The sequence below is a fragment of the Mustela nivalis genome (assembly GCF_964662115.1).
Source record: "Mustela nivalis genome assembly, chromosome: 17".
Classification (NCBI taxonomy): domain Eukaryota; kingdom Metazoa; phylum Chordata; class Mammalia; order Carnivora; family Mustelidae; genus Mustela; species Mustela nivalis.
Window position 1 is genome coordinate 44,040,539 of NC_139036.1, and position 26,688 is coordinate 44,067,226.

The 26,688-nt window shown below is 56.4% G+C and overlaps 1 protein-coding gene and 1 long non-coding RNA gene across 2 annotated transcripts; both read right to left on the bottom strand.

The window, feature by feature from the left end:
- Positions 1 to 1,938: 1,938 nt before the first annotated feature.
- Positions 1,939 to 17,378, bottom strand: SLC4A1 (solute carrier family 4 member 1 (Diego blood group)). Its single transcript, XM_082706808.1, has 20 exons — positions 17,248 to 17,378; positions 13,714 to 13,796; positions 13,502 to 13,592; positions 12,427 to 12,506; positions 11,359 to 11,539; positions 11,117 to 11,252; positions 10,535 to 10,658; positions 10,334 to 10,418; positions 9,997 to 10,178; positions 9,335 to 9,545; positions 8,896 to 9,108; positions 8,569 to 8,717; positions 8,262 to 8,456; positions 7,215 to 7,388; positions 6,658 to 6,747; positions 6,012 to 6,178; positions 5,224 to 5,477; positions 4,410 to 4,579; positions 4,140 to 4,316; positions 1,939 to 3,666 (listed from the first exon to the last, which is right to left on the bottom strand). The coding sequence occupies exons 2-20, from the start codon at positions 13,726 to 13,728 to the stop codon at positions 3,586 to 3,588; spliced, it is 2,775 nt and encodes a 924-aa protein (XP_082562934.1). The 5' UTR covers positions 13,729 to 13,796; positions 17,248 to 17,378; the 3' UTR covers positions 1,939 to 3,585.
- A 4,728-nt stretch (positions 17,379 to 22,106) lies between these two features.
- On the bottom strand, positions 22,107 to 26,314 carry LOC309851100. Its single transcript, XR_014304630.1, has 2 exons — positions 26,105 to 26,314; positions 22,107 to 22,457 (listed from the first exon to the last, which is right to left on the bottom strand). It is a non-coding gene; the product is annotated as an uncharacterized lncRNA (long non-coding RNA).
- Between the last annotated feature and the right edge of the window lie 374 nt (positions 26,315 to 26,688).

Sequence of the window (26,688 nt, forward strand, 5' to 3'; positions counted from 1 at the left end):
TGTAGATCTTTTCTGGAGAAATATCTATTCAAGTTCTTAACTTATTTTTGCATGGGGTTGTTTTGTTGTTATTGTTGTCTCTATTTCTTTTGAATGAGCTTTGGCAGTGCATTTTTTCAAAGACTTTGTTAATTTCATCTAAGTTGTGAAAGTTATGGATATTTATGTTTGTAGTATTTTTTGCTATTTTTTAATGTGTTAGGGTCTATAGTGATGTCCTCTAATTTCTGTTTTTTAAAATTTACAGTTCTCCTTTTTTCTTGGTCAGTATGGCTAGAAGTTTATCAGTTTTGTTGATTTTTTTCCCCAAAAGAACTAATTTTGGTTTCACTGATTTTCTCTATTGTTTGTTCTCAATTTCATTGATTTCTGGTCAGTCTTGATTATTTTTCTCTTTCTGCTTATCTTGGTTCTAATTTGTTCTTCTTTTCTAGTTTTTTGTTTTTGTTTTAAGTAAGCTTTGTGCCTAACATGGGGCTCGAACTCACAACCCTGAGGTCAAGAGTCACATGCTTCTGAGCCAGCGGGACACCCTTCTCCAGTTTTTAAAGGTAGAAGCTTAAATTACTGAGTTGAATCTTTCTTATCTTCTGACTTAAGCATTTAATACCGTTTCCCTCTAGACACTGCTTAATTGCATCCCACAAATTTTTATCTGTTTTCATCTGCATTCACTTTAAAATATTTTCTAATTTCCCTTAAGACTTCATCTTTGACCCATGGGTTATTTACAAGTGACTTGCTGGGTTTTCAAATATTTAGAGGCTTGTTGTTGTTTTCCCCAGGTATCTTTCTGTTATTGATTTCTAATTTAATTCTGTTATGGGCATTAATCATACTTCCTATGATTTCAGTTCTTTTACATTTGTTAAGGTTTTTTTTTAAAAAAATGGGGTTGAATGGGTGAGCAGCATTTAAAACTGCTAAGATTTTGAGAGAGTGTGTATGTATTGGGGAGTTGGAGTGGGGCAGAAGGACAGCTCTTAGAGGAAATGCGGGGGAGGGGTGGAAAGAGTGGGTCCCTGCATCTGTTGAGGTGGGGGCAGGAAATGCAAGGGAAGGAAGGCCATTTGGATTGATTTCTGCAGCCTTCACACTTCCCTAATGCCTTCCTGGCTCAAGATGGCCAGTGGAGTTCTGGCAGGCCCCAAGGACAGACCAACTGCTATGGGGACACGAAGTTGCTGTGCATAGGAGTGGACAGCCGGGACTGCTCTCCTTGGGGCCGAGGTGGCTCTCTGGCCCTTGGGCAGCTGCCCTGGGCAGCCCAGGAGGGGTCAGCTGGGGATAGGCAGCAAGTAAATATAGATGCAGGGAAGGAAGCCAGACAGGCCAGCGTGGCACTGACCTCTTGCTGGAAGGCTTAGAAAGGTGGGGAGGGGTTCTGTTTTGGCAGCCTCCCCTTCAGGGGAGAGTGACTCCTGGCTCAGCAGCCCCCTAGAATGGCTGGAAGCAGCTGGTCCTCCATGGGGACGTGAGTGAGGGCTAGTGGAAAGGCTGGTCAAGAGACACCGTTCTTGTGTAACTGAAGGCAAACCGCATTCCCTCCCTGGGAGTCCCCCTCAGAGGTGTTGCCCAGTGTGGTGAGGTGATTGAGTGTAGGCCAAGGCTCTGCCTGGCCCAAAGGGACGTGGGGCCCACAGGACAGGGCTCTTGCTTGTCCTGAAGAAGGATGTCCAAAGGGTCAGTGTGCCTTCACTCAGCTCTCCCACTCTCTCACTGGCGGCTGGCCCTCTCTACCACAGGACTTCCGGCCACCAGTTCTGTCCCGGCTCCAGCACCGTTGCCAACCTCTCTGGCCTGGCTCTCCCTGCCCCCACCCAAGGTTACAACCCTGGCACCAGCTCCCCACCAAGCATGCCCTGCCCACCTGGTCCAACCAAGAGAAGACCCCTTGGCCCCCCGAGTCTGGGAGGGAAAGGCCAGCAAGACAGTCACTCCACCACAGACGCATTTATTGGCAAAACCTATAACCAAGCATCAAGGGGAAGGGTGCTAGCCGAGTGGGTGACTTTCTTTCTGTTTTCCTTAGGGGTGTTCAAGGAGCAGGAAGGAGGGGGCGGGGCCATCCCAGTGAGAGTCACCACACCAGCAGCTAAAGTCTATGCGCTTCCTCTGAGGCCTGAGATCAGGCTATGCTAAGCATATGCACTTTACTGTCTCATTTAATCCTTAGGACAATCCTACAAGGTAGGTACCATTATCATCCCCATTTTCCTGATGAGGAATCTGAGGCATAGCACAGGGAAGTGGTGAGAGGCGGCTGTCAGCCTTCAGGGCTGCCCCCACCCCCCCAAAAGCCTCCCAGCAGTGGCCCCCAGCTCCTGACTCTCCGTTTCAACCATTTCTCACCACTTCCAGCTCTTTTTATATTTTTTTTTTGTAAAAAAAAATAGATTATGCCCATATTCTGCAGAGCCCACTGGCGCTTCCCCCAGTTGATCAAATCTGGGTTCTCCCCCCAAGATTCAGCTGGAGTAAGATTGTGGACACTGAGTCTCAAACTAGAGGCCTGGGTGTTTGGGGGAAACCAGAGTACAAGGAGAGTTCTTAGAAAATACAATCAATAAATTACAAACCTCCCTCCCTTCCCCCCATTTCCTCCCACTCCCCATCCAAATCTAGAACAGATTTGTGCATCACCCCCCCACTCCCTCCCACCCCACTGCAGGGTCTCGTCTCAGTTGCCACTGTGTCTGTGGGGGTCCGGGGCCCTCCATAAATGTTTGTGGAATGAATGGATGTGTGAATGAGTGTGAGAATGGGAGGAGGGAGTGAGCCTTTGGAGTCCTGAGTCCCAGACCTGACTGTATCCTTACCGCCACCTTGCCCTCACCGGGACACCTCCCTCTGCCCCAGAGAAGAGGGTCCCCAGGATCAGGCTGGGAACAGAGTAGGAGAGGTGGGGAGTCAGCTGGGGCATCTTTAAGCATGGGAAGGTAGGTGACTGAGGTACAACATAGGGCTCTGGCCTCAGGGTCGGGAGACCTGGTTCAAATCCCAGCTATACGACTCAGGAGCTGTGTGACCTTGGGCCAGCCTAGAGAAGAATGATAACTACATGTTGGCCCTTTCAGAGCTGACAAGAACCCTTTTCCACATTTGTCTTTCGTCCTCAGTAACCATCCTGTAATGTGGGTATTATTCTAAATATACCCATTTTATAGAAGAAGAAGCAAAGGCTGGAGAAGTCAAGGGACTTGCCCAAGGTCGCACAGCATGCAGGAACCTGAACCCCACCCCCTCTACCTCCCTTGCTACTGCCCCTGTCTGTGCTATGAAGAGGCTGGCTCAGATCTAAGCCCTCCAGCTTAGGAGCCCCACATGACAACGTGGCAGCAGGAGAGACCTCACAGCAAAATCCCTAGTGTGGACCCTACTGACCATCTCTAGACATAGAAGCTGGTTTACCCCTCATGGAAGGGTTTCTAGACACCCCTCCCATCCCCCACCCACAATCCTGGGGCTCCAGTAGCTACCCCAGGAGGGATTCGAGTGTCCATGAGATACCCATGAACTTCTGCTTTTCCTGGGAGTGTGGGGAAGTGGGAGGGTGGAGGGAGCTTGGAAGCCCATGTCTTCCCTTCACACGGGCATGGTCACCTCGTTGTACTCATCCCGACCTTCCTCTTCATCAAAGGTCGGCTTGGCATCATCAGCATCCAGCTGGAGGGGAGAGTAGGAAGGACCGAGGGTGAGCTTCCAGGAGCGGCTGGGGCAGAGGAGCCCTCCCCCCAGCACGGAGGGCACTTCTAGAGCACGGAGAGGGACTGGCTCTCTCTGGACGGTGGACAAGTCATGTCCTACCCTCTCAGCCCCTAGCTTTGGTCTGGATGAGTTTTTTCCAAGGGGTGAGGGACCCCTGGGGATGGGGTGCCCCAGCAGGGGAGGGCCTTCATCAAGGGCAGCCCCATGGCGACTGTCATGTTGTGGGAGAATTCTATCGGAGGAGCAACTCTGTCCAAAATGACTGGGAGGACCCTAGGACAAGGGCTCCAGGGTAAGACAGCTCACGTCGAGCACACCCACTCCCTGCCCCCCCCCCCAGCTCTGGGGTCCTGGCCTCCAGCCTCTGCCCTCTATTCAGCCTCCCCCACCGTCCCAGGCCTGCAGGGTAGGGGCGGGGAGCAGCCACGCACACACTGGAGCTCCAGCTTCCTGAAGATGAGTGGCAGCAGGAGGCGGCGCAGAGGCACCGTGAGGATGAGGACGAAGGGCAAGGCCAGCGAGGTGGCGGGGAAGGTTTTCACCGTCCACAGCCCTGCCAGGCAGATGATCTGGATGACCGTGAACAGGTGCATGCGCCAGGTCTTCACCTGCAGGGGGAGGCGGTGGTTACTTCCTGCCCCTCCCTGGCGCCCAGCAACCCCCACCCCACTGTGGGCTGGGGAGCCACGAGGGCCCTGTACCCGCTTGACGTAGGGCACATCCGGGTGGTACTTGGACGGCTTCAACAGGAGCAAGACGCGGTCGAAGAGCTGGATGCCGCTGAGGGACGTGACCCCCATGTAGAGGAAGATGCCAAACAGCACAGCCAGGGGGATGCGGGACAGGATGGGCCCCATGAGGATGGACACACCTGCGGGGAGAACCAGGCACTCCTAGCCCCCGGGGGGCCCCAGAGGGCTGACAGCATTGGGGGCTGGAGAATGAAGCCATAGGGACCACATGAAGCCCTTTCTGTGGATCCTCTTAAGAGGGAGTACCCAATTTTACAGATGAGGAAACAGAGAGGGGAAGCAATTTGCCTAAGGCCACACAGCTACAAGTGGCAGATCAGGGAGTCAAACTCCTGCCTGCAGGACATCAAAGCCTATTCCTTTGGCCTCGGGGGTTCACAGAGGCCAGAGAAGCCCAACTTTTCCATCACCCCAGCAGAGAATGCCTCCATTGTCTGCCACCTACCCAAACCCTAACCCTCCTCCAGCTAATACTAACTTCGCCTCCTTTAAGAAACTACCCTGCGACTCCATCAGTAACGGTGGTGCTGCCCACACTGACCCCAGGTGTACTCTCACCTGCTCCAGAACTTAGATAAACCCCAGTGATCTTCTGTCTTCTCCTCTCCCACCCCAGATGATGCTCCGAGCCCTGACTTGCCATCAGTCATAGAGCAGCCAAGCTAGAGAGAGGGCTGTAGAAGGCTCTGGATCCGAAGAGGCAGAGGCTGGGGGCTGGAAGCAAGGCCAAGGGTGGCAGGGAGTGTGGCCAGCCCTTACTCACCCACGAGTACAGCGACCAGGAGCCCACTGATCCGCTGCTCCTTGACCTCCTGAATCTGGGCTGCAGCCCCTGGGGCGCTGGCCTTGCCCATGACCGTGAGTGCGTTGGCATGGGTAACAGAACGAACAGTGGTGGCACTGAGCCAGGGCATCCCAAAGAGGGCAGCCACACCGCCCATGCCTATGACCAGCAGCAGGTCCAGGTGGAAGCCAGAGCCCTTGATCATCTTGCGCTCTGGTTTGCTGATAATCAGCCTGGGGAGTGTGGAAGGTCAGGGGTAAGCAGCATTCTACCCCATCCCCACCCTCTTTGCCCCTTCTCTCCTTCTCCATGCTTGGGTCCCTCTGTGCCTTAGTTTATCCTGTTGTGCTCCTCTCCCTTGGAGTTCCTTGCTCCCCTCCCTCCCACCCCATCTTGATAATCCAGACTCTAAGAGTGGAAGGATCTCAAGGCAACCCCTAGAACGTCCACAGGCAGATTTACATTGAAGCTGATGAGGCCGATCTGGTAAAGGTCCATTCTGAAGTGTGTCACTTCCTTTTGTAGTTCTCATTTTGTTTTCTTTTTCTTAAAAAGGTCTCCCCAAATGATACCACGTCAGGTCCCACAGAACCTGCCCCTGTCCCTGTCCATCCATCACTCCTCTTCATCGGGGGTGGGGGTGGGGGGGCGCTGGGATTGACTAAGACTAGCTCGCAGTCCTTGCTGTCACACCTGCCTGGAGCCTGTCCCTTTCCCTGCCTCAGACACCCCCCCCCCCCAGGCCCAGCCCTGCCCCTGGCTCTTACGTGGTGATCTGGGACTCAAGGAAGATGAGGATGAAGACCAGCAGGGCCGGCAGGGCGGAGGCGAACATCATCCAGATGGGGAAATTCGCATACAAGCCCAATGGGTGGATGACCCAGCCCCGGGCTGAGGGGTTGGATACGGAGAGGCCTTCAGGCACGCTGAGTTTCTGTGGGAGGGGGATGCTGGTGAGAACACCAGGCAGGGGAGTAGGAGAAAGGAGGCAAGGAGAGCCAGCATCCTGGGAACTTATACTGGGTACTTGCTTTGTACCCAGTCACTGCTCTAAGGTCTTTATATACATCTTCTCATTCCCCACTTTACAGATGAGGAAACAGGATCAGAGAGGTTGTGTGGTTTGCCTTGCATCACACAGCTCTTTGGTGGCAGACCTGAGATACATACTCAGATCGGCCTGGCTGCAGAACAGATTCTATCCTATTGTCCTGGGTTAAGGAGTAAAAAGGCAATCTGACCCCAACCTTTGCTTCAATCAGAGGGGTCCTATAGGGCTGTGGGACGAACCTGGGGCTCTTGGGGGAGGCTGGGATGAGTCGAGGCTGTTCTAGCTGGCTTCAGGTTTGGGAAAGTTGTTCTTGGGAGGGGGCATACTGGGAGAAGAAGCTGACAATAGGAAGAGAGTGTCACCTGAGTGTAAGTGTCCTCAATGAAGAAATCCACAATGACCATGATCAGAATGGAGATGGGAACTCCGAAGTCCCCAATGATCCGTCGCAGCTGAGGGAAGGTGGAAAAATCCAGTCAGTGCTCAGTTGTTTCCCCACCTCCTGCCTCCCTCTTGCCCCTACTCCTGCCCCTTCTTCATGCAGGGTCCTTGCTCTTCCCGGGGGATCCATCGACCTCTAACGCCCTGTCCTGCACCTCAATGTACCGGCCTTCTTTCTTCTTTCCCTGGCTCAGCCCCACCGCTGGCCCCACAGCTTCTCTACCCCTCTCTAAGAACTGTCCCTTGCTCCCCGCTGGGTTTCCAGCCTCCACAGGCTAAGAAAGGGAGATGGGCTTGCCTGAAGAGTGAAAGCCTAAATGAGGTGGGGGCCAGGGGGCCAGGAAGGCTTGGAATAGGGAATGGAAATCTAGGGTAAGAAGGAGAGTTAATGGCATTGAGGAACTTGGAGGAGTGCTTTGGACTGGGACAGGGCAGCGTAGGGAAGAGCGGGGCCGGGGGGAAGTTGGGGGGTACTGACCACGCCAGGGAAGTAGGAGCTGTTCTTGAACTTGCGCAGCATCATGGCGAGAAAGAAGGTACCAGCCATGAGTACAAGGGAGAGGAGGGCTGTGTTGGGCAGGGGAGCCTGCGGTTTGGGCACCATTGTCACATTGTGGTCATAATGCTTCTGCAGCGGGTGGTCCTGGAAGATCTGGAGCAGAAAACCAAGGCATCCTATTTTCCTCATCCATCTATCCATCATCCATCTATCAATCTGCCCATCATCTATCCATCTATCTGTCCATCTGCCCGTCATCTGTCTATCCATCCATCCATCCTGCATCCATCCATCCACTTCTCTTCCTCAACTGACAGGGTAACAGAGGGACAATGGGATTCTACAGCTTGGTTTTCAGGAGTGAAGACCAGTCTCAGCTTGGGTGGGGCAGGTCATGGCGGCAATGAGTGTAGGTGTGCATGGGAGCACGCGGGGTCTCGGAGATATAAAGCTGGTGGGCAGGAAAGAAGTGCCAAGGAGGCTCCTAAAAAGGGCTTCAGAGACTTGGAAACAGAAAGCCCCACCAAGCAACAGAATCAGAGGCGGATACGCAGTGTCCATCCTGTCTCCGTAGACAATGCAGATGTACAGGTAACACAGTCGAAGGTGCGAGAGCTGAGGAGACAGGCTGCTCCACCCTCAGACCCCGTGGTTCTTGACGGTGAGCGCCAGAGGGGGCGTGGGGGACAGCAGAGCGCCTGGGACCCCTGCAACCCCTCCATTAACACAGTTTCCCCCTTCCAGGCTCACATACACACTGGCCTGTTTGTCCCTCTGGGCGTGGTTCCGAGCCGCCCATGCGCACACGGGCAGCTACCTCAGGCACAGGCACTCTGGGTCACCGCAGGACCACCGGCCCATAGGCAGCAGGTGTCAACCTGACTGTGGTCACAGCCAGGCACGTTGAAGGCACAGCGACACACGGGCCACAAGGACACGTAGACAATGACACACATGGCCACATAGTTTGTGCCCAGAGTCGCACACGCACACACACACGTGTGTCCACACTGCCACTTCCCCCACCTTGATCAGCTTGACGAAGGTCTCATAGATGAAGATGAGGGAGATCAGGAAGGAGAAGATCTCTTGGGTGTAGCGGGAGATGAAGCGGACCAGGAAACTGCCCTCGAAGGCCACTATGAGCACCACGAACAGGACAAGCCAGAAGCCGATCCACACGCGGCCCACGATGTACTCCAGGTTGTTGTTCGTGCAGAACTGCAAAGGGGTCGGGAAGGACTGGGTCAGGCAGGTGGGCCCAGGCACCCCGTGGTCAGGCAGGCTGGGGCCAGGCGGCTACAGGGTCCAGGTGGGGCCAGAACAGAGCTACCGAGAAAAAGGCTTCTTCAAATACAAGCAGGGGTCCCGAGAAGCCAACCACAAGCAGGGGTTGAGCCCCGAGCAGGGAGAACAGAATGCCTTGCACCGCCGTGGAGATGAGCAGCTCTGACACCCCCATCATGTTCTGGGTCTTCTCTCCTGTGGGTAGAAGTTACAGTGTGGTCAAGGTCAAGAGGTCGTTTCTAGGGTCCAGTAGAGCATTTCACAGGCAGGCTGTAGTAAGGGTCCAGATTGTCTGATTGGGTCAAAAGGCAGGGCCAACACAGAGGCCAAAGAGTGAGAGGTGAAGGTTAGAGGATCATGCAGAGGCACTGACCCAGGAGGCCACCGAAAGTGATGGCAGGTGACAAGGCAGCAAAGTAGATGAAGATGACAGCAGCCAGGACCTGGGGGCTGAACGCGTCTGTGATGTCACTCAGGTAGTAGGGGTAGCGGCGCCGGATGTCACGCACCAGGCCCCCAAAAAGCAGGCCTGTCCTCTGCAGAGGGTCATCTGGCCCACCAGGGGCCCCTGGAGCCCCATACAAATCTGTAGTCAAGGACAGGGCCATGGTCACAGGGGGTCATGGCAGGAGGCGTTGGGGGGAGAGGAATCGTGGGGAGAATCTTCCGATGGGAACAGGTGACCAAGGGGGCAGGGAGGCATGAGGACAGAGAGAGGGGACACCAGGGTATTGGATGGGAGGAGGGGAGGCAGGGGCTTGCAGGGTTGCACTGGGGACCCTGAGGGTATGTGGGGGTCGCAGGGCAGGTACCTAGGCCCTTGTAGAAGCGGGGCTCGGGCTTGGCGGGGCTTTGTGAGTAGCGTCTCCGCAGCAGCTCCTTCTGCACCGGCACCAGACTGAGCAGTGCCTGCTCAGAGGGAGCCTCGCAGGGAGGCAGCACCAGGCTGCAGTCCAGGAAGCCCTCCAGGTTGCGGACCAGCTCCGCTTTGCTCTGGGCCATGTAGGCATCCACGCGGAAGACCTGGGGGCCGGAGAGAGGGTCAGGACTGCGGGGACTCGCTAGATGAAAGGACCCAAGAGTCCACATCCATGGCCTCCAGGAACCAGAACCCTCTCTCCCAGCTCCTTCTTGTCCTGCCCCCCCCACTCCTCCTTCCTTTCCCACCACAAAAAGGTTTGGGGGAGCCAGACAGGGCCTTGCGTGGGGAAAAGAGAATCCACTAAAGCAAATGGGGTAGCTTAGCGCAGACCAGCCGGAACTACAGTAAGCTGAGGCCAGGCCAGACCTAACTGGGTGGAACCAGGTCCGGTCGGGCAGGGCTGGGCCAGACCACTTGCCCCTGGCTAGACAGGTTAGAAGCAGCAGGGGGAGACCGACTAGCAAAACTCAAGTGACCCAGGCCCGTCCAGTGAGTGACCTCAGCTGCCCCCCAGCCCTCGGGCTCCCCCAGCCCTCCCCAAGCCTGCCTTACCCTCTCAGACATGAGGGTGGCCGCAGCCCGACCAAGTTGGGTATAATCAGTGTTGGGGGCCTCAGGTCCCAGCAACACGAAGAGGAAGCGCACAGGCACCGGGAGCTGCACAGCCTCCAGCTCCGTGGCCACCTCCAGTCGCACGAAGCCCAGCACGGGCCGCTCCAGGAATTCCGCTCTGCCTGCCGGGGAGGGGGCGATGGGAGGTGGTCAGGTCAGGGAGGCCTGAGAGGGGCGGCGGCTGGGTCCATACTTCGGAAGAGGGAGGCTGGGCAGGGATAGGAAGCATCGTCTCGGGGGTGTGGGGGCATCGGGGGTGCAGACCCTAGCTGCTTACCCACAAGCACCAGGGTGGCCTCCGAATCTGGGGGAATCTTCTCCAGAATTCCAGATGGCGAATGCCCTTCTGTGCCCTCCTGTCCCTGTTGGGTGGAGGGTGGTGAGGGGAGTCCTCTGGCCACATTGATCGTCCAGCCCCCTCCTCCCCTAAACACTCTCATTTCTAACCCTGTTCAGGTGGGTCTCCCCACAGCCTCACCTGTTGGCAGAAGAGCTGTGTCTCTAAAGAGGGGTGCTGCGGGAGCAGAGGCTCGGAGGGGTCCCCAGAACGCGTCAGAACTGCGGGCTTCACACCGCCCAGGGCCTCCAGGTCTCCGGCGTGACTGTGGGATGCACAGGGGACATGGGCTGAGTAAGCTATTTGGGCTGGGTCGTTAGTAACACCTAGACTGAAATGGAGACCGGTGGTCAGAGGAATTAAGCAACGCTTCCCAGTGACCAGATGAGAGGGACCCTGGGGCAAAAGGACAGTCAGCCTCCTTTGGGAGGATATTGTGGATGCAAGTGGCCGGTCTCCATCTGGAATGACCAGGTGGGGCCAGAATGGAGGGAGGGAGGGGCCGTGAGAGCCTGCCCTCCTGAGGACCAGTAGCCCCCACATCTGAACACAGAGATACGGCCGCCCCTCAAGAAGTCAGAGGTAGGAGCTATCATGGAAGAAATGGGGGCCCTGGTCTGGTGGGGGAGGGGTCCCCTGGGCCGCCAGGGAGAGCTCTGGGCTGGTGGGCCGGGGAGGTAGGCCCTTGGGCTGCGGAGTCTGCGTCCTGGTGGGCAGGGGCACCTGTGTTGGAGCAGCAGGACCCGGAGCAGCTGGTCTCGGGCCTCAGGCCGGATCTGCTCCTCGTAGATAAACCCATCCAGCAGCTGGTTGGCCACTCCTGCCAGGGAGGTCTCCGGCAGATCCAGGAGGACGGTACCTACAAGGGATGGAGGGGTGAGCCGGATGGCGGGACGGTGGCCCTCCGGCCCGCCACCACGCCGCACACACATGCAGGTCTCGGGGAGGGGCCCGGCGGGGCTCACCCTTGGCAAAGGCTTTCTGCAGCTCCAGGAGGCTCCAGAAAGTGAGGTAGGACAGGTGCGGGCGGCCCCAGACCCCGTCCTCCCCGAGGTTCTCCTCCAGCCGCACCCAGTGTGCCGCCTCCATCCACCGCAACTCCTGGTTCTTCTCATCCATCACCAGTTCCTGAAGCTCCACGTACGCCTGCGGCCCCACAAACCTGAATCAGTGCCCGGGGCCCGGGACAGCACCCTGGGGAGACTGGCAGTCTAGGGCATGGTGGGCGCTCAGCAGGCTCTGAGAGGTGTTTGGAGGACGCCCAGAGTCCTGAAGCACTCAGGGCAGACCCTGAGCTCAGAATGGATGGGTAGGAGCAGCAGCCTGGATGCGTTGAGTGAGATAAGAAGCATGTGTGTGTGTGTGTGTGTGTGTGTGTGTGTGTGTGTGGTGGCGGGGTGGGGGTGGGGGGTATAGCCCTCCACTTCGGCCCTATTCCCCAACTCCCTGATCAAGCCCTTACCCCATTGCAGAGGCATTTGGAGAACCTCTGGACCAAAAGGGTGCTAGAGCAGACCCTTGGGAGGAAAACAAAAAAGGAAGCCTTTGGGGTCATCGGGTGGGTCTCCTGTCTCCAAGACTGTTGAGTGGGCTCAGCATGCCCTTGGGTTTCCTTGGGGCCAGCTGGTCACTCCCAGGGTCACTCCCCCTGGCTGAGGGCAGATGCAGTTTCCTAACCAGCTAGACAGTCTGATATCCAGCAGGGGTCCAGCAGGCCTGGGCACAGGGGCACGTATGCAATTCTGTGCTTCCCCAAGGAGCACCTGCCGGCCCAGCCCAGGAGCACAGACCTTTGGCAGTCCCTTTATCTCTGCCCAGGGAGCTCCCTGCTCAGTGGGAGAGGGACCTATGTCTCCCTGCACCCCCGTTCCAGTAGGGGTGCTCTCATCCCTTTTATTTCCTGCAGTGCTCACTCCTTTTCTGCCTGTGTGTGGGGCTCCCCCCTGCTGAAGCTGTGCCCATCCCTCTTCACCTCCCTTCTCCTAGTGGAAAGGTCAGTGTCCCAGCGATCAGGTGATGCCGGGTGTCCTCACCTCGTGGGTGCCTGCGTGCGATGTGGCGTCTGGGTCTGTGGTTGTTTCGTAGTCTGTGGCTGTCGGCTCAGCGTGGTCAGCTGAAAACCGGAGGTGGGTTAGTGTTGCCCCCCGATAATCCCACCCTTAGGGTCCTCCTGCACTCCCCACAGTGAGCCTCTGAGAGAGTCACGCCTTCCTTACTCCCTCCTGTGGCTGCTGGCTAGGACCCAGTGCCCCCCCCCGCCCCCACTCAAGGGTCTCTGGCGCCCTGTGCCCATTCTTGGCCCAGCCTGGCTCTTTCACGCCTCATCCGAGCCTTGTGGAAGACCCCTGGGAGTCATCTTCAGTGGTGACAGAGAGGGTCACCTAGGGATTCTCCTAGGATCTCCTTCCTCTCTGCCACTTTCTGGAATCAGCTTCCCTTCCTTCTTCCCCGCCTACCTCAGCAATCCCACCAGCCCAGCACTTCTCCCTGTCTCCGAGTGGAGCTCTGGGAACCTCGGGTGGGGTCTGCTTTATATTGTCCCCCACTCCACACCCCACTCGGCTCTCATTTCCCAGAGGGGCCTCTTATCTTTAATACCAATGGCCAGCACTTAAGGCCTATTGACAGTAAACAGGTCCCCACCTGGGGCTCCCCAACTGAGACCTTGGCAGGGCCAGGAAGGTTTCCTGTTGTCTCTCTGCCCAGGGGGTCCCTGTGGCCCCTGACTCCTCAGGACCTCTAGACCTCCCCAAACAGAATGATGTTCCCAGAACAGGCCTGGTGCCTGACCTAGAAGTCAGCATGGGATGGACACAGATGGTGTGTGGGCTCATGCCCTTGTCCCCGAGGGGCCTGGCTGCCCTGTCCCAAACCGAGGGCCTGGCCATGGGTGACTAGTCCTGCCCCCCCAACCCCCCCAGTCCCCTCCTGTGATCATTTCAAACAAAACTCTGTTTATCCTTCAATCAGCCAGGATTGTGGGGAGAACTGGCCCTGGGGCTGGTGGCAGACGGGAGGGGGTGTGAAGAAGGGACAGGGCAAGTTCCTTAACTGTCTCTGTTCAGGTCTCAGCAGTTCATCCCAGCAAGAGAGAGAGTTGGGGCTCACCGATTGGCTCCTCCACTTGAACCACAGGGACATCTGGGTCTTCATACTCCTCCTGTTCTAGAACGTCCTCCAGCCCCTCTTCATGATCCTCCTATAGGAAGTGGCCGTCAGGGCTGGGCTGGGAAGGGCTTCTTAAGCCACAGTGAAGGTAAGAGTCTGGGGAGTCCCAGAGGCCCCAGATTGGAGCCCCGCAGACACCACGAAAGACTTACCTGCCAGTCCCCCATGGCGTTGTCTTACTTGTCCACTTATCCACAGCGATCCAAGTCCCCAGCATAACCCGCACTGCGGGTCCCTGCAGGGGGGAGCACAGGCTGAGTGAGGTGCAGGCATCCTCCCCCAGAGGTGGCTACGTTAGAGTCAAGGGGGACCCCAGGTGTTGAGAGGCAGCAGTGGGGTCAGGGGCAGGAAGCTGGGGGGGAGGAGCTAAATTTGTAGGTGTGAGGACAGGTGTACAGGAGGAGCTGGGAGAGCTGGGGCAGGAAGAGGTAGCTTGGCTGGCATCAATCAAAGGCAGTTTGAGAGAATGGGCTGTCCTTCAAATTCAACTCCCTCTTCCATCCACCAGTCCTCATCCTGGCTTCTTTTCCTGTCCATTCCCTAGATTTAGCCAACTCCAGGGGCATCATGACCTGTTCCTTCTTCAAGGAAATTCGTTCCCCTGGGAGTCTTCACAACGTACCCTCTTCTCGCAGAAACAGTTACTTTCTGCTAGGCATGGGGCTGTAGCATCCTTGGGAGCGGCTCACAGGTGTTGAATGAAGTGTCACTGTTTCTCTCCTTCACCCCCTCAGTGAGCTCCCTTTCTCTTGTTCCCTCCCCATCTGTCTCATTGGCCTTACCAAGCCCTTTCCTGCCCCAGGGCCTTTGCATACACAGTTGTTACATCCTCAGTGCCCCTTTGCCCCTCATCCCATATCTCAGCTCTTCAGATGATTCCCTTCCCACCACCCTGTCATTCACTAGCCCACTCTGTCATGTTCTGGTTTCTTGAGTCATTTGTGTATCTGCTGTTCAAGGATGCCGCTAGAAGGGATGCCATCTGAGTGCTAAGATCCGTGTCTCGGTCCCCACTGAATCCCTTACTCCTAGCAGAATGGGTGCCGCAGAGTAGGTGCTCAGTAAGTACATGCTGGGTGAAGGGAAGTGTGGCTGTCCCTTGCAGGCTTGGTTCTCTGGGACTGAGGAGTCAGCATGACTGGGACCCAGCCAAGAGGAGACCGGACCCTGTGTCTCAGGTTTGCTCAGTGTGCCTCTGGCAGAGAGGAAGGTATGCTCACCCCCAGGAAGGTGAGGCCCAGCCCGAGGGGAGCACAGAAGTTCCCTGGGGACTGGATGTGGAGGGGCTCCCTTCACTCTCACCCAGCAACAGGGATTGGGGTCGGGTGACGAACATGCTCGCCCTGTGCCCACGTGGCACTGAGCAGTGGGAGCTGAGATGAACAAGACACGGTCCCTTCTCGCGAGAAGCCCCCACCCGGACTGGGGAGGCAGCTGGGAAGGCAGGAGAGGCCAAGGGCTTCGGGAGACAATACGTGCCTCAGACCAACGAGAAATGAGCCGAAGGAGTTGGGTGCCAAGGACCATGTGGCAGGTTCAAAGGTAGGGCGGACTGCTGGGGTTGGGGGTCGGGTGTCTCTGACGGGGGGGGACCCCGGGGCTGGGCCAAGAAGCTCTGGTGGGATCTGAAGGACTGGCAGGTAGGGAAGTGCGGCGCAGGTGTGGGCACGAGCGGGCAGAGGGAGGCGCGAGCCAGGCGGGGCTGGCTGCTGCGTGAGGGAACAGGGCAGGGAGGACATACAGACAGAATGGTCCAGAGACATTTCTTTCTGAGGGCTGAGGGGGTGGGTGTTGCCATCCCAAGAGATAGAGAGAAGGAGAGGGCATGGCAGAGCCCCACCGAACTGACAAGGGCAGGGGTTCCTGTCTTGGTAGGGGAAGTGATGACCAGGGGACAGTCCCAAGGACTGAGGACAGGGCTGTCCTGCATGGGCCTTTGCCCATGAAGACCCTAGTCAGGCACCCTTCTCTCTCCCTCTTTTGCCCCGCTCTTTCCTCTTCTCCCACTTCTATTTTCTTTCTTCCTTCTCTGACCTTGCCCTCTGCTCTGCCGGGGCCTCAAATCCTGAGCAGTCTCAAGCCTTAGGTGCTAAGGGGCTGGGCTGGAACTTTCCATTTCCTGTCTGAGAGGTGGACTGGGCAGAGGGGCCCTCCAGCCAGAGAACGCTGCCTGTCCGCCACTGTCTGGTTGAATAGCCTCTGATGGCCCCCAGTTTCTCTCTAGGCCTCAGTCATCCCATCTGTACAATGGGAGGGCCTTCCTGCCAGGGTTCTGAGACCTCAGTGAGACAGAAGAAGGGAGACTGGAGGTGCCTGGAGCTCAGCTGGGGCCTTAAAGGGTGCCCCCCGTGACCCAGATTGCAGCCCCCACTGGGCCCGGCCCCCCACCGCCCAGTGCTCCGGCACTGATAAGAGCTTGGAACAGGATCGACGCCCCGAGTCTGGAAGCTCATCAAACACCTGGCCACCCAGCCAGCCAGGGCTAGGCCAGATAAGGGTGAGCAGGGCATCTGGAGCCCTGGAGGTGGAGCACAGCTGGCAGAGGCGGGGCAGGGGGGCTACCAGATGATGGGGAGGGCTCCCTGGTGGCAGAGCACCACCTTTGTGCGATCACCGCCCCCACCTCACAGAGCCTTATCTCTTAGAACCCTCGAGGCACTGTGCAAAATGGATAATGTCACTAGCCCCGTTTTACAGATGAGAAAGCTGAGGTTCGGAGAGCTTAACTTGGCAGGTAGGTGTCAGAGGCAGGACGAAAGAGGCCAGCCTCCCTGACTCCCACTACCTCTCTCGCCATCGCGCTGATTTGCCTCCCAGAAGAGAAGACAGCTCTAAGCTGGTCGAGTGCTAGTGGGTTGAAAGCATGGGCTCTCCAGTCGGCCTGCCTGGGTTCAGATCCCAGACCTGTGACTTACTGTGTGACTGCGGGCAAGTGACTCAACCTCCCTGTGTCTCGGTTTTCTCATCTGCCAAGTGGGGTAACAGGAATGAACCCTAACTTATGGGGCTGTTGTAGCACTAAGTTGGTCGATGTAGAGGCCTTAGAACACTGACTGACACAGAAGGAGCTCTGGGTCATGTTGGTCATCATTATCACTGTGACTGGGGACCAAGGTCAGACTTGCTATCTTCCTCTCTCTCTGATCTTGTTGCTTTGTTCCCATGGAATTAGCCTAAGTGCTTTGAAATCCTTGGGTGATGGGGGACTCCTCCTTTCTCTTCAAACACCCCCTAGGCTGGGGACAGGGCCGGGTCTGCCCCGATGAGTCCCTGAAAGTGTCCCAAATGGGAAAGAGGGTCAGTGAACAACTGTCCTCACAGAGGGGGATAGGATGCCCTGTGGGTCCCCATGCATGGCTGGGGGCAAGACTTGGGTCTGTGGGACTCCAGGTGGGAGTCCTGGAGGCGGATCCGACTTACCCCCTCCAACACCAGCCACACAGACCTCTGCTGCCACGTGCCCGTGTCTTTCTCCCAACACTGCACCCTCGCGCTCCCCAGCTGGAGGTGCCAACGGGCCCGTGCCCTTAGGGGTAACAACACACATCCTACCGTTCTCATCCCACCCACCAGCACCCCCTTGGAGGTCTGGTGCCTTGGTCCCCTGGGCACGGATTCAGGCTGGGCACTGCAGAAACCCTCAAGACAAGTGCGGCAGGACCACCCCCCCCCCCAGCCCTGCTCACCTGCTCACGAGCCTCGGGGTCCCTCGGCGAGCTCCTGCAGCTACAGGTGTCCTCTGCCACCAGCTGAGCTCACACCCGCTCTGACAGCACCCAAGTCCTGGCTCCCAAACCCCGGGGGCAGCTCCCAAACCCCTGACTCATGCCCCCGCCTCCTAATCTGCCCGCCCCACCGTCCCGGGGAGCCCCTTCCCACCCCCCGCCCTGCTCCTTCTGGGTGCCCAGTAAACAGACTTATCTCTTACACACATCTGGACAGCTGTGCGTCTGGCCCACCCCACCCCAGCCGGCCAGCCCCCAAGGCCTCCTGCTGCCCTCCTGGCTCCCAGGGATTCTCCTGGGTCTTCCTTCGCCGACTAAGGTGTGATGGCTGGGTTCTCGGGTTCTCGAGCTCTCGGCCTCCCGGCAGGTCTGCTCCAGCTCCTGGGAGTTCCTGTCCTGCCTCTGTCCTTCCTCACTCTGGCCAGGCTCCTCTGCTCTCGCCCTGAAAGACACAGGTGCCTTCCCTCTTCTCTCTCGGTGTCTTCCCCGAACTCACTCTTGTTCTACACCTCACCCACAGGGACCTGCTCAGTGCATACAGGCTCCGGGCAGCCCCGTCCCCTTCTTGCCCCAGACTAGGGCTCCCTAGCCACCTTCTCCCCAAGACCCTGGATGGCTCCAAAGAGCTGGTCCCAGGGTGCTAAGACGCTGCCACTCAGTCAACCTGAAACAATGTCAGGTCAACAAAAACAACCTTCCCCACACAGAGCTCAGAGCTCACAAAGCAGCAATGTTTGGGCACACTGGCTTCTCTGTTGGCAGCCCGGCCCAGGCCCCCAGGCCAGAGCAGCCCGCATTCTCGGCCCCCGCCGTGCCCCTGCCCACACCCCCCAGCAGGGCAGCTTCTGCTCCTGGGGGCGCTAGGCCAGTCACCTGTCCCTGGGCTCCGGTTGCTAGAGAAGCAGAGACTGAAAGATGAGTTCAGATGGGCAAGAATGAAGAAAGGCTTGAAAGCAGACAGAGGAGGGGGTTTATGGATACGGCTCCAGGCACCGAGAATGAAAACCATCTCAGGCCAGCATCAAAACCCACTGGCTGTGGGACCCTGGGCAAGTGCCTGCCCTCTTTGGGCTTTAGTGTCCTTACTATAAAGTGAGAGTCCCCGGTTCTGTGGCTTCCAGTTTGGGGAAGCCCCATTTCCAACTCAGACAGACAGGGTCAGATCAATGGCATAACCAGAAATTTCCCCACCGTTTCCTGGGTCTCGACCACAAATTTACACTGTGCCGAGCCTGACAGAGAGGGAAAGAGGCCGCCGATTCCTCCGGTGTCCAGACACTGGGCTGAGGGCTTCATCTACTCCTTGCTGTGTCCGCAGTTCCCACAAAAGGCAGCTGGAGGGACAGAGGATTCCAGCACTTTCCCAGTGAAGAGAGGAGCTGATGGCCTGACACAGGCTGTATGCAGACCCTGGGCCCAGCCCTTCAGACGCACTCTGTGCTCCCTGAGCCCCTCTGAGGAAGGTTTTGCTCCTTGTTGTTCTCTGACAGTTGAGGAAGCTGGGGCAGGGAGGTAGGCTACCTGCCCCAGGCCTCTTGGCTGGGGGAACGGGAGCTGGGCCTTAGGCCCACTCCCTGCCTGATGCTAAGCCCTGTGCTCCCTCCTGTTGCCCTTGGCCATCATGCTAGTCGCTAACAGAGGCCCCAGCGGAAGGCAGCTGGGGGATGCCTCCTCCTGCTCCAGGACTGGAGCTCACACTGGGCTTGGAGGATCTTTCTCAAGCCCTGGCCAGCCTGGGTTGCGACAGCGGGGGCAGCAGATGCTAAATGAAGCCCCTGCCCTCACATCGCAACCCAGAGGCCCCAGGGACCTTGCCCTTCCGCTGGACCCAGGAGTGAGAGACAGCAGGAGGCAGGAGGCAGCACGGGAGCCCCCTTCCCTCGTTCAGAAAGGACAGGAGGCTGTGGGGTGGTGGCGGGCACATCTGGCTTAGGAGGACGGTTGGCCCAGCTGTTGGGCTGTTCTGCAGATACCATCCCCGGACAGCCCACCAGACACCCAAGCAGCAGCAGAGCAGATTGTGTTCTGGTTCTTTCTACTCATACCACCTGTTCTGGGTCATTCTTACTGCCCTGACTGAATGCTGATGTTTCCCCAAATCTGCCCAATGTCGCATTTTGATTGTTTATGCTTTTCCAGGAAGAAAGGATGGCTCCCATCACTCACTTTAGTCCAACTTGGACTTCAGGTCATCTGAAGGCTCCACGAGCCTAGCACTGGGTGAGGCGCTGGGCAAATAAGAGAGGGGCTGACCTCCCTTTAGCCATGACCCTGGGCTGGACAGAGATGGTCAGAACGCCTGGCAAGTAGGGGAGTGAAGCAGGGCCCCAGGGTGCCTTGAGTGTGTATCCTGACTCCTTCTTCCCATGGACTACTTCTTGCCACCTCCTCCTGTCCCCCCACCCCCCTCCCATTTCCTAGTTCTAAGGAAGAGCCTACCAGGTTCCCCTCCCCCAGGTTCACGGGTGTCATTGTCCAAGTCTGTGCCCATGGAAGGTTGGGAGCTAAGGTCAAGTGTCTGCAGGAACAAGGGAAGCTAAGGGTGGACCCCCGGACTGAGTCTGAGGAGCCCCACCCCACTGAGCAGTGACTTGGTGCCCTCCCTATATGATGTTATTGCGGACCACACAGCCCAGACTACGGACCGGGACAGGTTGCCCCAGAGGGAGAACTTCTGGCAGGGAGTTCAGTTCTCCTGAGGGATGAGACTTTCTCATTTTCCATCATCCTGGGATGTAGTCAGTCCTCAGTGAGAGGCGAGGACTTGACAGTGGGCCTTGGAAAGGAGGTTGCCTTCTCTCTCCTGGCCTGAAGGTGGAGAGGCTGAGATTCCATGTGAGGAAGTGGGGCGCGGGGGGGGGGGGCGGCGGTTTCCATGGCAATTCCCTGAGCTTTCCTTTGCAATGGACTTGGCAATGAGGTGTTAGGTGGAGCCAGTGACCACTGAAGGCAGACAGAGCTCATAATCTCACAGCTGCTCTTGGGTACACATTGGGTGAGTTTGGCGGCTCCCCGAAAGCCCCCAGCAAAACCTTGCTGGACAGTTCCCCGGTAGGCACAGGAGGGAAGATCTGGGCCCACGATCGCGAGAACGAGGGCCATGGTTTGCAGTGGCCGCTAAGGGGAGGGGATGTCCAGATGGCATGGCATAACCCACTGAAGGGAGCCAGGAGGTGGCCAGATGGGAGAGGGTCTGGCCAGGCGACCTGGAGGGGCCCATGGGTATTTCCTGGTTAAGATATGACTTCCTCTGCCCTCATGGACTGGGGACTCAAACAGTGAGAAAATGTCCCATGGCTGGGACGTCTGGGTTCTGTGGAACTGCTGGGACAGGAGGCTTTGTGACCTAGATGGATATGTGACTTTGAGCTGGACATATCCCCTCTCCACTCTTAGGTTTCTTTTCTGGGCTGTCATGAAGACCAGACAACATGAAGATGGGAACTACCTTGACAATGTCACCTGCTCCAGACACATGTAAAGTACCCTAGGAGCTATGGGTACTGAATCACAGCACCTGCCCTCAAGGAGTTTATGTCCAATGTGGAGAGCCGCACATAATCGCAGAGTGCAATGTCAGGGTATGAACAAAGGAAGGGCAGGCCTGAAGGACAAGCAGTTTGCGAAGTGTAGATGTCCCCAGGGAGTTTTCTGAGCTGAGTTTTAGAAAAGTGCATCAGAAGAGGGAGCAAGGCTTCCTACCTGGAAGGACCAGAGGTGTAAGGTACAGCGTGAGCAGGAGCCAGCCAGGGGTTAATGGAAATGGGGCAGTAATCCCTGCACATTGTGAACAGGACCAGTCATCATTAGGGCAAATGAGGGGAGTTGGGGGAGGAGAACAGGGGAGGCGGGGCATGGAGTGGAGTTGGAAAGATGCTTAAGGATGAACCAGCCCAGCCTTTCTCCCTGGGAATCCTGTATCTCACCCACTTCTCAGCCACCCCCAGGAGCCTCCCAACTTCACCTGGGCCCCCTAGGAGCCCTCCGACACAGAGTGACCTTTTATGTCTATTATTTATTTATTTATATTTTAAAAAGGTTTGTTTATCTATCTGAGAGAGAGTGAGTGTAGGGAGGAGGGGCAGAGAGAGAGGGAGAGGGAATCTTAAGCAGATTCTGTGCTAAGCACAGAGCTGATGCAGGGCTCGATCCCACAACGCTGAGAGGGGGACCTGAGCTGGAACCAAGAGTCGGATGCTTTGACGGCACCACTCAGTCACCCTGCAGAGTGATCGTTTAGAAACAGGTCAAAAGACCTCACTCCCCTGTGTAAAATCCTTCATGACTCTCCGCCATGTGGGGTGACACCCCCTCCCCACAGCAGGTGACACCCACTCCCCACTCCCTTTGCCCATCCCCCTGTTCCTCCTCCATTAAGGCACCTGCGTCATTCTTTTCCCTTATAAGATTTTATTTATTTATTTGACAGAGAAAGAGAGAACACAAGCAGGGGGAGGAGTAGGCAGAAGCAGAGAGAGAAGCAGGCTCCCCACTGAGCAGAGAGCCCAATGCAGGGCTCCACCCCAGGACCCTGGGATCATGACCTGGGCCAAAGGCAGATGCTTAACCGACTGAGCCCCCCACCCCACCCCCAGGCCCCCTAGGCACCTGCATCATTCCTGCTTGTCTCTCCTCTCCCTGCCTGGATACTCTCCCTAGTCCCTACCTGGCTGCCCCTTCTCATCAGGCCTCAGATCAATATCACCCTGCAAAAAACCTTCTCCAACCAACCATTTAGAGATAACCCCCCACCACTCCATCACTTTGTCAAGGAAAATCAGGGTGGACTGTGTGTGAGAGAAAACCCAAAATCTCAGTGGTTTAAGCCAAACAGAAGTTTATTTCTCTGTGAAGTAAAATCTGGAGGTAGGAGGTCCCTGGTGGCCTGGCGCTCTGCAGTGTCAGAAACTTCACCCGGGGTACCTTCTATTTTGTGGCATCTTTGGCAAGTGGCTTTCTCTTCATGGTCCAATATGGCGGCTTGAGCTTCAGCTATCACTTCTGCATTCCAAGCAATAGGAAGGAGGAAAAAGTCAAGGAAGAGCTGCCATTTCCTGGAGGCTGTTTCTGCTTACATCCCATTAGTCAGGACTTAGTCACATGGCTATAGTCAGCTTCAAGGGAGCCTGGGAAATGTAGTCTTTATTTTGGGAAGTCTTGTGTCCAGAGTTCTAGTACACGGGAAGAAAAGGAGAATGAAAATTAGAGGACGCCTTGTCATCTCTGCCAGAATCATATCACCTGCTAAATCCTCTTCTTTTTCCGACCAGCTGATAGTTTCCTGCTTAATTATATCTTTCCAGTAGAACATAAATTCCACAAGGGCAATTTTTTTTGCTAGACTCGTCCATCACTGTATCTCCAGAGCCTAGCACAGTGTCCGGCACAGGTAGGCTCTGAATTTTTACTGAATGAATGAATGACTCCCCACAGTAACTATTTAATAATAAGTATTCTCATTCCCATCTTACAGATGGGGAAAATGAGGCTCAGAGAGATCAAGTAACTTGCCTGAGGTGACACAGCAGGTGACAGGGCCAAAATGTGAACCTTGCTCTCTGCAGCCACAGCATTGTCGTTTCAATTCTTTCTACCTATCGTGTGGCTCCTCTGATCACTCAGTTCCACACTGGATCAAGGTAGAAGCCAAGAAGCAATCACGTAGAGTCTATTAGTGCTGTGTCCCTGGGAAATTCTACCATGAGTTCTCATCATCGCCTGCCTTTAGCTTCTAATGGGATCAACACAAGAGCTGGTTGTTTGGACAGGCTTCTGTAACTCTTCTGCAAATCCCTGGGTGAGAGGACATTACATAGAAGCCATGAGTTAGTTGGTCCTGGAACCCAGTGCTAGGAAGAAATAGGTTTCTTTGTTTCCCTTTGTTTCAGTGGAAGGAGAACTACCAGCCCATCTTATAAGATCTTCCTACCCCCCAGTCCCGTGGCTGTTAGGAAACTTGGAATTTAAATTATGGGCCTAGAGGCAAACCCACCCTCAGGAAAAATGCTGGAGCGGGCAGACCGTGTGTGACTTGGAACGAGGGGGCCACAACTTGGGTCTCCGCTGATGTTCGGTGAGCAAGACATTCACACTTCCCTGAACCTTAGGCCTGAGGTTGTAAACATATCATCCTTCCGTCCTAGGGCCCTTGGGAGGATTAAATGAGCTAGTACAGGGATGCCTGGGTAGCTCAGTTGGTTGGGTAACTGCCTTCGGTTCTGGTTTTGATCTCTGGGTCCTGGGATCAAGTCCTGCATCAGGCTCCCTGCTCAGTGGGGAAACTGCTTCTCCCTTTTCCGTTCTCCCTGCTTATGCTCGCTCTCTCCATTCTCTCTCTCTCTGTCAAGTAAATAAATGAAAAAAATTTTTAAATGAGCTAATACATAGGAAACTCTCTAGAAATGCCTCAGGGATGCATAGATGGTTGGCCCTTATTGCATGCAGTGACAGGGCACCTGCTCACCAAGGCTGAGCTGCAACTGCTCAGTCCCCAGGAATTCTGTGATAAAATCTCAGAGTGGTCAGGGAAGGCTTCAAGAAGGAGGCTTCTTTCCAGACAAGTGGGACCGTCTGGTGCAGAACCTTGACAATGCTGTCTCTTTCCCCTGTAGCACTAGCCCCTTCCATTTCCCAACCCAGCACGTCCTGGTCCAAATCATCCTTTTTGGTTCTTTCTCATCCAACACTGACCCCATGGTCTAGCCTCTGTCCCCAAGGGTAGCACAGCCCATGGACCGCACGCAAATCCCCCGAGACTGAAGGGCTTTGGAATGAGGAAGAGTTTAGACTTGGGACAAACTTTTTCCCATTAGCCAGCAACCTCTGACCCTCTGCTTCCTCAGCCATACAGAAACACTTGGTTACAGGGGCACCTGAGTGGCTCAGTCGTTAAGCGTCTGCCTTTGGCTCAGGTCATGGTCTTGGGGTGTTGGGATAGAGCCCCCCCCATTGGCTCCCTGCTCAGCGGGGAGCCTGCTTCCCCTCTCCCACTCCCCCTGCTCCGTTCCCTCTCCCGCTGTGTCTCTCTGTCAATTAAATAAATGAAATCTTAAAAAAAAAAAAAAAAGAAAAAGAAAAAAGACTTGATTACAGGGCATAAAGACCCCCTTCAAAAAGGTGAGCGGTCTTACAGGCTGTTCTTTGTTAATCCTCCCAATATTTGAATGAAATGGGCCACAGGGAGGTCAAGTAGCTTCCCAGAGGTCACCCTGCTCATAAGCGTGGAAGTGGGATAGGATTCCCACGCAGGCAGCCAGGGATGGTGACAAGGAGGGAAAACCCTCAAGGAAAGGGCTCTTCTCAGTCAGTGAGAGTACCGGGGCTGCCGCGTGGAGCCGGCAGGCGGGCTGGACAGATGGGCCAGCCCCTTCATTACCCCTTTCTTTGGGCTGAACCCACATTGGGGCCTGAATTCTGCCACCCCCCACCTAGGGCCCAGACAGTGGTGGGGGTGGGGGGAGGACAGGATGCAGGCCTGTTTGTGGGGGGAGCTCCACACCTGGGGGACCTTGGGGGTGGGGCAGAGAACCCACAGGTGAGTGGGCTGGAGAGAGGCCCCCCACCTGGGCACCCCATGTGTGGCAGCCATGCATATACGGAGGAAGCTAGGAGAGCAGTCCGCTCTTCCTCCTTGCGGGGCTAGGGGGCTGAGGCACACAGGGACCCGCGCACAGGCTCCAGGGGCCGCCTGACTTTGGCCTCCCTCCCTACTCCCAGCAGCTCCTGGCGACCTCAGGATAAAGTCCAAATTCTTCCTTCTGACTCGGTTTCTGTTGACCTCCTGGCCTGGCCTCCTGGCTGTGAACTTGCTCTTGATCCCAGGTCCTGCCCGACTAGTCCTGGTCTCTGCACTCTCCCTTCCCCTGGTTAAGTGTTTAAAATTGAGCTCCAGTCCCTCTGGCCGCCTCCCCTTTGGTTGACTTGCCACTGTGCACCCCTTTGTGGCTGCTCCTCTCTGTGTCTTCTTGAGGGGACCTCCACAGTGCTCTTCCTCCACTTCCCGAGGGCCCCCCGTGACTCAGCCCCCTCTGCTTACAGGACAGGCCCGCACCCAGTAGGAGCTCGGAACTAGGTGGGGTGGAGGCCGCCTACGCCTTATCCGGGCTATTGAGGATCATTAATCTCCACTGGGAAGCTGCCTGCCCTCCCCCCTCCTTTCCAGGCCTACTCGGAAGTGTGGAGGAGCCTCCTTCGCTGCGGGGCTGGGGGCGGGGTGTGGGGTGTGGGGTGGGGGTGGGGAGAGTAGGAGGTCAGCCCCAGGCTGATATATCCCTCTGGAGTCGGAGGATCCTTGATGCCAGGAGTCAAGGTAAGCAGGGTGCCACGTGCAGACGGCCAAAAATTGCTGTGTGCGAGGAACCCCAGCATTAAGGAGGGGACTCCCCCAGTCACCTTCTCCGTGCCCTTTGTTTTAAAGGAAAGTGCTGATAGAATGCATAAGGCTGCAGTTGTGACTCCACAGTAAGCGAGGGCCGCAGCTCCACACCTGCTGGGCCGGGGCTGGGGGAGCGGGGGAGGCGGGGAGAGGTAAGAGGGGGGTGGGGGTGGGGGGGAGAGGCAAGAGCGGGGAGCCGGGAGAAGGCGCAGGAATTCGCTCCTATTCAGCCGCCCGTCTGGGAAGACCGCCGCCGGCACACCGGAGCAGAAGAAGGACTGGGGGCCCTCCTCTTCCATCTTCCCTCCATCTTCCCTGTCTTGCCCCGACTTGTCTCTTATATGCGTCCCCTGGGGTCTCTCTGTGTGGCTGCCCCACGTCTGGGCAGGTAGTGCTCCCTGTCTGGGCCTCCCCTTCCAGCAGGGGGAGGGGGGTTTCTCTCACCATCTCTCCTGGAGGAGACGGATGGCTCCTCCCGCCAAGGGCCCGGCCTGACGTAAGGGACACCTCCTCCCTCCTCCAACAGTTCCACGCCTTCTCTGTTCCTCCTATCTGCTCAGCCAGATGTTTGGTGCCTCTGGCTGACAGCTGATGGCAGGGTCTGTCCCAGGGCTGGGACTATGGGTGTGTCCCGTCGTGTGTGTGTGTGTGTGTGTGTGTGTGTGTGTGTGTGTGTGTGTTTTGCAGGGGAGTTGTGGTTAAGCCAATGGCTTTAGAGTCAAACCAACTGCATTGGGCTCTTACTAGCTATGTGCCCTTGAATGAGTTCCCAGATATTATTAAAGTCTCAGATCCTTCATCCATAACATTCAGCCTCCCAGAGAGGTTATGAGGTAGTATGAGATTTTGTACCAGAAGCCCTGTAGAAAACTCCAGGCTCGCAGTTGTGTTTGATAATTAGTAGCTATTGCTACGTTTAGGAGAAAACCCTAAGTCAGCACGGGGGTCTCTTGAGGGAGGCCTCCAGATGCTGGGCCCTGGGGACGTGATATTTCCAGCAGGTGGGGGTTGATGCCCAAAGCCCAGGC

Excerpts from the sequence above, each read along its gene's own strand:
- SLC4A1 (XM_082706808.1), bottom strand. Across the intron at positions 10,659-11,116 it reads GTCCTGCTGCTCCAACACAG|TCACGCCGGAGACCTGGAGG; the intron begins GTGCCCCTGCCC and ends TGCATCCCACAG. Across the intron at positions 9,546-9,996 it reads CCACCCTCATGTCTGAGAGG|GTCTTCCGCGTGGATGCCTA; the intron begins GTAAGGCAGGCT and ends TCCGGCCCCCAG.